The 9,164-nt window shown below is 38.1% G+C and overlaps 1 protein-coding gene across 1 annotated transcript; it reads right to left on the reverse strand.

Annotated features, from left to right (window-relative positions):
* On the reverse strand, positions 1-8,863 carry LOC306875692 (RNA-binding protein 44-like). Its single transcript, XM_079426372.1, has 19 exons — positions 8,847-8,863; positions 8,604-8,751; positions 7,875-7,929; positions 7,623-7,729; positions 7,447-7,521; positions 7,306-7,357; positions 6,328-6,458; positions 5,303-6,249; positions 5,151-5,212; positions 4,148-4,312; positions 3,875-4,040; positions 3,732-3,772; positions 2,249-2,339; positions 2,064-2,169; positions 1,883-1,987; positions 1,671-1,741; positions 1,507-1,580; positions 779-1,010; positions 1-581 (listed from the first exon to the last, which is right to left on the reverse strand). Exons 2-19 carry the CDS (start codon positions 8,746-8,748, stop codon positions 303-305), a joined length of 2,904 nt encoding a protein of 967 aa, XP_079282498.1. The 5' UTR covers positions 8,749-8,751; positions 8,847-8,863; the 3' UTR covers positions 1-302.
* Positions 8,864-9,164: the final 301 nt, after the last annotated feature.

Genomic DNA, 9,164 nt, shown 5'->3' on the forward strand with positions numbered 1-9,164 from the left:
ATAGGAAACACAGGAAAAGTTTTATTCAGGAAACACAAGGAAACGTCTGTATGCACTTAGCATAACTGATAACAGCAGAGATGAAAACCAAAAAAAACAGAATTGAACTCCAAAAGAACTCCATTTCCAGGAGCAAGAAGTGTTCCGATTAATGAATTAAAACGAAATGGCTGTAGATAACATTAGTTAGCTGAAAAAAAAAACAACAACAACAAAAAAAACTGAACTGACACCTGAAATCCAGTCATACTGGTCAGGGAACTATTTACAAGGCCTTTACCACGACTTAAAACAGCACTAACTCAAATATATGTCAGAGTAGAGGCCTGTGTTAGAAGCTCAGAGGTCATATCCTCTATAGATCTCAAAGGAAGCCCACTGAGGAAGCCCTGATGCTTGGCCCGCAGTTCTAGCAGGGCATCAACGATCCTCTGGCGTCCTACATTTGGGTGGCGCTCTGACAGCCGGGCCATGATTGTGTCAAAGCTTCCCATGGTGGCGTAGTGCTGTGGCACACAAGTGCCAGAGGCTGTGGGCGAGTCGCAGACATTGGTTAACCTGTCCACACTACAGCGCGGCCCCTGAGTCAAAAACATAACGTCATCTTAAGGGTTTGGAACAAACAAAGCAAAAATGGTCTGACATTAGCAATAACATATACACATACATACATATATATATATATATATATTATTAGTATTTCAAAGTACTAGTGATAGATAATTAACTAGTTTTAGGCACGGCAAGCTTTCTAAAAAGCCTTCCACTTCATACTTACTCCAGGTGATGAACTGTAGGTTACACCCTCCATTCCCAGTCCATCCCCGGCAGCTTCTGCTTTATGGGTTTTTGAGGTGCTGTGGGGTGGATCACTGATCAGTTTAGGATCAGCTGGTGCAGGCCCACAGAGTTGCACCACGTGGACAGTGTGGCCTTGGAGGGAGCACCCGTGTAGATCTTTAACTGCTGCCTTGGCATCGCTGGGGCTCTTGAGATAAACGATAGCTGCCCTACATAAGCACAGACAAGATTGCATTTCATTAATATAATCTCTAATAATGCTTTAACGCCCAGAACTAATGCATCCAGCATTACTACAAAACCGGTAAAGATTAATATGAAACACAAACACTATCTTTAAACATGCTCCTACTGCCAGTTTAGAAACTGTAACCATCACAATTTGGGTGCGGAGCTGTAGGCTCTTGATTGTTGCTGTACCGGTACAATGAGATTAAGCAAAATGAGTAATCATACTAGTTCAGCAAGGTTTTCCTGCAAGAAACCTTATGGAACTATTTTAGTCCATGGTTATTTATGCTCTGATACTTAACTTTAAAGGTTTGCTATTTACAGGGATTGACAATTAGCGCGTCTTGGAAAAGTGTAATGCAGTAAATACCATTTCATTTGAAAACAAACTTCAAAATTCTAAAGGGACAGTGTTAATATTTTATATCTTAAGTTGAACCAGTGGTTAAACTCAGCGTACACGGAAATGCTTACCTCATATTGTTGCTGAAAGTGGAGATGCAGACATTGGTGGCATTGTACTTCTCAAACCAAAGCAGCACTTCATGCTACAGAAAATGGAACATTTAGTGGTGGCTGCTGCCTCCTAGAGGCCATAATTAACGTCACTGAAAACTACACATTTGTATGCGTTCTACCTCAGTGATAAAGCCAGGCAAGCTTGTAATGCACAAGAGGGAACTGTGTTTCGATTCATTTTCATCAGTCCCTGTGAAAGAGTAGCAAACACGATGGTCAACTAAATCAATTAGCCAACAGCAATAAGTGTTTTTTTAAAGAACAGTATTTCAGCTTCACAACCATACTTTTATACTTCTATAACAGCAGTTTCATATTTTGTAGTCCATACTTTCTTTCCTTTCATTCAGTTTCTCCATTTTTCCATCTTGATTTGGAGACCCAAGTTCCTCTTCAGCATCAAACCAAGCCTCGCTGCTATTCGGATCTTTGACACCTACCATAGCATGCATTTAAAACACTGCTGAAAATGATTCCGGTTCATTTCTCTTTCTTCAATTTGAGATTCATACCAGGGTTCTTCTCAGCAGAAGCTCCTGGCTGCTTGGGTAAAAAGACCAGAGCTTTATCTCGTTTGTTGCGGTCACCTTGTGTGTCACCCTGTTCAGAAAGGACATTCTAAACGCAACATATTTCAGGTACAGTTATTGATTCATCACAATTTAATCAAATAAATAATAGTATGTGAAAGAACTACCAAAGCAGCTTCAGTGTCCTGACAAACTTCAGTGCTCAGTGCTCTCATCCCTTCACTTTCTTCATCAACTCTGTGCCCACTTGCAATGGTACTATACATAATACAATACTTTGAATTTACACAAACATTACCCAATAAACAGCAAAATTCAGTATACAGTGTGATGAAACAGGGCTCAGGCAAACCATGCTGATATTATGTGGGGAAAAGGTAAAAAGAGTACAGGACAAAACCTGTGTTTTCATATTTATTCATCTATACTACTGTTTGTTTGGGGTGGTCAGATTTTTAATGTTCTTGAAAGAAGTTTCTTATGCTCACCAAAGCTGTATTTATTTGAACAAATATACAGTAAAACAGTAATATTGTAAAATATTACATTTAATTTGTTTTCCATTTGAATACATTTTAAAATATAATTTATTCCTGTGATGCAAAGCTGAATTTTCAGCATCATTACTGAAGTCATCAGTGTTACATGATCCTTCAGAAATCATTCTAACATGCTGATTTGCTGCTCAAAAACATTTCTTATCAATGTTGAAAACAATTTTATCCGCATAATTTAATAGAAAGTTAAAAAAACAGCATTTATAGAAATTGTCATTATAAATTATCACGGACACTTTTAATCAATTTAATGCATCCTTGCAGAATAAAAGTAGTAATAATAATAATAATAAAAAAACAACATAATAAATATGGATATTTGTTTGCAGATATTTCCAGGAGGTTTTGATTTGACTGAACCACTGTCACCCTCTAGCGTCCTGGCTGTGAAGTGTAATGTGGCTGCACAGGTATTTTCACCAGCTAAAAAATTGTTTTAAGTCAGTTATTTCTATGTTTTGCTGTAGTGTGTCGGTAGGAAATATCAGTTTACATGTCCAAACATTCATTTGGCCATTAATTGTAATAATCCAGAGAGATTTTTGTTTGCACAACAGCCAGTGCTCCACACAGAGTTCAGATCTCTTCATGAAGAAACAACAAGCTGAGACAGACTAAATCCAGAAGAACTGTGGCAACGTCTCCAAGATGCTTCAAGAAACCAACCTGCAAAGCCACCTGAAAAACTATGCGCAAGTACACCTAGGGCAAAAGCTGCTTTAAACGCAAAGGATGCTCACACCAAATGTTGACTTAATTTAGCTAATAGAAGTTCATTGATAAAAGAAAATCTGTTTATGACATTATTTTTGATCTCTGTGTGGAGCACTGGCTGTTGTCAGACTCCTTGTGCAAACAAAAATCTCTCTGGATTACAATTAATGGCAAAATTAATATTTGGAAAATGTAAACTGATATTTCCCATTGACACTACAGCAAAAGATAGAAATAACTGACTGAAAACCATATTTTAGCTGGTGAAAATACTAGCGTTCTAATAAATGTGGCCAACATTGTAACTCATCAGGGATTTACAACGTCTGTGAAAATGTTACTTTCAATAACATTTATTTGAAACATCATGACCACCTACCTTCCTGGACAGTCAAATGAGTTTAAATGGGCCTCAAGCACCTGAAATGACAGCTCATTACAAACTACGGTATGTATATAACTGATACATGTATATCAGGTATGATACATCAAAAAGTATAACAATTCCAGATTTTGTCATACCGATGCTGGGCTGTAGTTTGCCCTTGTAGTTATCTTTTCAGAGTCTACTGACAGGGGCTTAAGGTTATCCAGAGGAGTGCCTGCTAGAATTTGCTTCCTCATCTCATGGTAATCTTTCTGTAATGTTTTCAGTGTTTCTGCCATGCTGTCTGGCAGACCCTCAGTCCTAAGGAACATACAAAAAATAGCTGACCTCAAAGGTTAGGACAGAATACCTTAATAGAAATGTATTGAATTGTCATAATACAAATCCTTCTGTGAGCAATCTCTTACCCCCAAAGAGCACTTTCACCCAGTGGGGAGGTGAAGTAGCGTCTCCAGCAGTGCTGCTGACACATGACAAACTGAAGAGCGAGAAGACGCAGCTCTGCTCTTCGGACTCCCTGGGCACAGTCACAGTCACAAACTCTCCTGCAGTGGTCACCACCAGGACTAGGGCTGAGAAGAACATGACATGATCCTTCTAGGCATTTTAAAATACATTCCCTCAGTGAAACCACACCAAGTGATCTGATGCAGAACAGTGATGAAGACTGAAGCACTGTTTTACAAAGATAACAGTAGTGTAATAAAAAGCTGTCAAAAGGGGGCGCTTGATGTCCCAGAAAGCAGAATCCTAAGGATGTTTAATATCTTACTGAAGACATTAACACTTAAAAGTATAATCTTCCTAACTTTTTAATTTCAAGGGTGTGTACCTTATGTACAAATATGGAAATCCTATACAGCAATCTCTGTATAATCTTTAATTAATAAAACATTTACCACAACAACAGCGCTCTGAACGCACTTATACAGCTTGTTACAGTAGTTTGGACAACATTTTACACCTGAAAAATGACAGAAACACTAATAACTACTGAATAAAAAAAGCAAAAAAATCTAAATAATTATTTAAACATTGATCAACACACATACATAAAGCACATCAATGTTAAATAAGATGTGCTTGCTTGATGCACGAGCACCAGTGAGGGTTGTTCTTGTGCGTCAAGCATGAAAAGGAAGCTCAGCTGTTATGATATTCGATGAGCTCCATGTACAGTATGTGAATTCATCAAAGTGACTAAATTAAATCGGTTCATCATATAAACTGATTGCTTCAATTCATATTGATTACCTTTACAGTCTTTATGAAGTTTCTTAAGTGGTGAAATACACTTTCAAATGAAGCTTGTGTTTAGAAGATGAACAAAAGTCTTATGGCTTTGGAATGAGATGAGGGAGTAAATGACCATTTTCATTTTGTGGTAAACTAACATTTTCAGCAAATTACCTTGCCTTTCTGCTCTTCAGTGGTTTCAGCTCATTCGTTGTCTCCTTTAGCTTTAAGAATTCCTAGGAGTAAGTGATGAGCATGTTATGCACAGCTCATTTGAAAAAAAATAATTACACAACTCCAACCAGCCCGTTTAGAAAATATGATACCTCTGTGAGGACATCTAAATCAGACATGCAGACTTCAGTAATGGTGTTCTTTTCAGATGTGGCTATTTGCACAGTCTGTGTATCTTTCTCATGGCGGACAGCTAGCAAGTCTGTGTCAGTGGCAGCATTTTTCAGTTGGAAGATCTGATCGATCTCTGTTGCACATGTAGATGTGAAACAGGCTCTGAAATCACCACAGGCATCTATTATTTGGTCCACAGAAGCGCCACATTTGGATTTCAGTGAAAGTCCCACATTGATCTCCTCAATCTGTTGCTCATATACCGAGTCATGCTTCTTTCTCACGTCTTCTTGATGCTCTCCCTCCTCATTGTCCAGCTCAAAAGAATTGCCAAGGCAAGAGAAACAATCAGTAGAGTTTGCAGCAGTAGCCATGGTGGCATTTGATGGTTCATCTGATAGATCTGTACTGCCTTTGGTGGCCATGTCTGAATCATTGTAGGCTGCCTCCATACTCCGGGTGCCATCGCTCCATACGGAATGCTCCAAGCTAGTGTTACTGAAACTGTAGTATTCTGGAATCGCTTCCTGATCCAGACTGTGGTAATCCGTTTCTTCCACTTGTACATAAGATTGGTCTTGGTAATTTTGGGTATAGTCATTCCTCTGAACCGGACTCTGCATATCCAGCTCCATATCGAGGGAGAAATTCGCCAAGGTTGTTGTGTCCTTAAAGTGTTTGGTCTCCTCCCTGTTCTCTACTTCCTCCCACAACTCAGACAGGCACTGGGCATGGGGACACATTCCTTTACTGTATGGAGGAGGATGTTCAGCAGGGCCTCCAAAATCATAGCTCTGCGTGCATCTTGTTTTCTGAGTATTAAGGGTGCTCTGTGTGCAACCAACAGTTGTATCATTTTGGGCAGTTAAGACGTTCAGCTCTTCTTTCACACTGTTTGGTAGGAGCTCAAGTTGTTTCTCATTCTCTGAACAAGAAAGCAATAATCAGTATTCTAGCTCTTAGTGAGGTCTCAAAAGTCTATGGCAGGACTATAACATCTTACCTGACGTACAGACTCTGCCTTCTGAAATCTCGATGCGAAAGCCACAACATCTGCACTTTGTGGAACCAAATGGACAACTGGTTCCACAATTTTGACATTGGTATGCACCATAAAACGATGGGTACCTTGACCTTTAAAACACACACAGACACATATGCATGCATATGTATTTCTGCTTTCTACTGTTGAGAGCAACCACCACATCTCAAAATCCAGTCTATAGCCAAAGCATAGACCCTTCATTTTCTAAATATATCTTTATTAGTCAATAATTGTGCGGCTCATTTCCCCTTTTTACATTTACAGTACCTTTGTAATCATTTATCACTCACTTAAAGTTAATCTTTTAAAACATTAACACGGTTTAATATAATATTAAGCCAATCTCAAAAAAAACGGTCATACTGTACATTATAATGCTGTGATACCTAAATTGACTTGTACCATTTAAAATGAACAAAATTTGTTTTTAACTACCAATTATTAATTTGGACAAAATACAAAACGCTTATATTGACTATTATTGGCTGTCAGCCATAACATGAAAATTATTATTGTCTTATCAACATTAGGCAGAAATTTAAAGTTGCAATAAAACAGAAATAGCTCTTTTCTTCCATATTGTGAATTACAGGAATGGCATGGATTATAAAAAGAGAAAGAAAGAAATAATGTAGGGCAGAACTTGGTTCCATCAGTCGGTTGTTGAGGGAGATCTGAATGTGAGCTTACTTGCTCAATTGTGAGCAGCGAGTTTAATGAGACTAAATTATTTGAGAAGTCACCGGAGAGACGTTTCACCAGAAGATCGAGTTATGACATTTTGATTAAAGATTACCAGGCCAACAGAAATTTATGAATTCTCATTTCATGCCGACTTCAATCTCGGCCCATCCATAGCACCATTTATAAAATGTATCTTTAATAAAGCATGATGATAAAACTGAACAGTAGCAAAATACAGGAAACAAAACTTACTTATTTGATGACATAGTTGTAGGACCGGGAGTGCAGTTTCCTCTGTTTTTTGCTAAATTATAAAAGTTTACACAGTATACAGAATGCTTGCTGAAAAAAATAAACATCCAGTCTTAGTAATGTTTTACCAACTGAACTCACATGTCACATAAACATACTGTCTGTCTACTTGAAGTGCAGGGTGTTTCTTTAAAATGGGCAGAAGTCCTCCCTCTTCTGTGGATGAGAAAGCACAATTTTCCTCTAGACCCGCATTTTACTTCCAGCTCATATGTTTTCAATAATTGAAGGTCATTTTATAATGTATATGCCCTTACTTTTAATTAAGGTTCTTTCCTCTGCTGTTAAACCTAGGAACCATTCAAGCAACTTTGGATCTGAGAGCTCCAGGTATTCATTGGCCAAGACAAGCTCGAACAGTGACCTGTAAGATGCACAGTTGTCGCAGTGGTAAAGTTTAGTTCTTAAAATTTGATCTAATGCAAGCACACTGATTTGTATGAGTAAAAGACTATGTGAAATTTCTTACTTAAGGTGTGAAGCAAATGAGTTGTTCAACAATTGCTTACCTCAACAACAGAGACTTCCTTCCATCATTGGTGTACAGTGGATGATTATAAAAGCCTTGAGAGGTGTACAAGAAATTCAGCAAAACGGAGTAAAGAAAATATATGACCGTTGATCACAAAACCGCGACGCGCCCCCCAGCGAGCACGCGCGCGCCGGAGCTACACAACGTTACCTAAATCTCCTAACTATCTACTACACTGTCGACACGGTATATCCACGAGAAAGTAAGCTATTTCTAAGAATATGCGAGTCTTTAGATTCATTAGCTGCTATAGGGAAATTAATATAAGAATAAATAAAGTGCATTAAACTGCAAAACTATTTGCACTACAGTGTTTATTATTACGATGATAAATTAAAATAATATGATAAGAAATACTAGTTTGCAATATCAATCAGCTCAATTTTTTTAGTACCGCTTAAATAACTGGAAGCGGTTGACACCGGAAGCACTGCGCACTCCATTTAAATGCCCGCGCGCTGAAAGTTAGAAAGGACCAAAGGTAGCGCTCCAAGAAAGTACTCACTATCTACCAAAACACGTTCGTATCCAAAGCACTACGATTTTATGTTTTTTTTTTTTTTTTTTTTTTTTATCAAGATAACTGCATGCACGAAGGAAAAATCGGTAAACCCACGATTTATTCTGAATAGGTTAACAGGGTAAAGTGGGCCGTTATGTATTAACATACTACTTAAATAAATTTTTTGGGCTCGGTATAACTTACCATTAATCTCGTTCACTGCATTATAGGCACGCTGGCCAAAGGGAACGACTGGCCACATGGCTCCGGCAGAAAGATCCTCATATGTTATTGAATGTGACTCAAAGACGAACGGTATCGGTAAGACGACAGCCTGAGGGTACCACATGTTCTGAAACGATTTAAATGACCAAGTGAAAGAAAAAGACAGTTAGAGTATGTTTGCACCAGTTATTCGACAACAAATCTACGACAGAGCTTGTCCACCTCAGGTAAAGCACCCCGTTAATGATTAAAGCAGCCGCTGCAGCTGCGCGATTTAATAAACTGGCGCCAGTAACGTTATGCATGCAATTAGCATATAAATTGCACAATAGTAGAGTAAAATAATTACTCTCACTTGTGTTATTATTAACTTGACGATTTTAACCAGTCGATTTGAACCAGTTCTGAGGGAAAATCAACGATTAATTGCATTATATTTGCATAATTGCATTGTTATACAAAAACAAAAGCAGACATTTTTGCTGTTTTTATGGCGTGTCCCTAAATTAAGTGTTACTGTTGGGTATTAAATATGGTAAA

The sequence above is a fragment of the Barbus barbus genome (assembly GCF_936440315.1).
Source record: "Barbus barbus genome assembly, chromosome: 10".
NCBI lineage: Eukaryota > Metazoa > Chordata > Actinopteri > Cypriniformes > Cyprinidae > Barbus > Barbus barbus.

What these genes read in the sequence shown, in the direction of transcription:
- LOC306875692 (XM_079426372.1), bottom strand. Translation starts at nt 8,748, where the DNA reads ATGTGGTACCCTCAGGCTGTCGTCTTACCGATACCGTTCGTCTTTGAG. An exon ending in TCATTTGACTGTCCAGGAAG is followed by an intron (nt 2,340 to 3,731) that starts GTAGGTGGTCAT and finishes TATTATGTATAG; the next exon opens with TACCATTGCAAGTGGGCACA. An exon ending in CCTACAGTTCATCACCTGGA is followed by an intron (nt 582 to 778) that starts GTAAGTATGAAG and finishes TTTTTGACTCAG; the next exon opens with GGGCCGCGCTGTAGTGTGGA.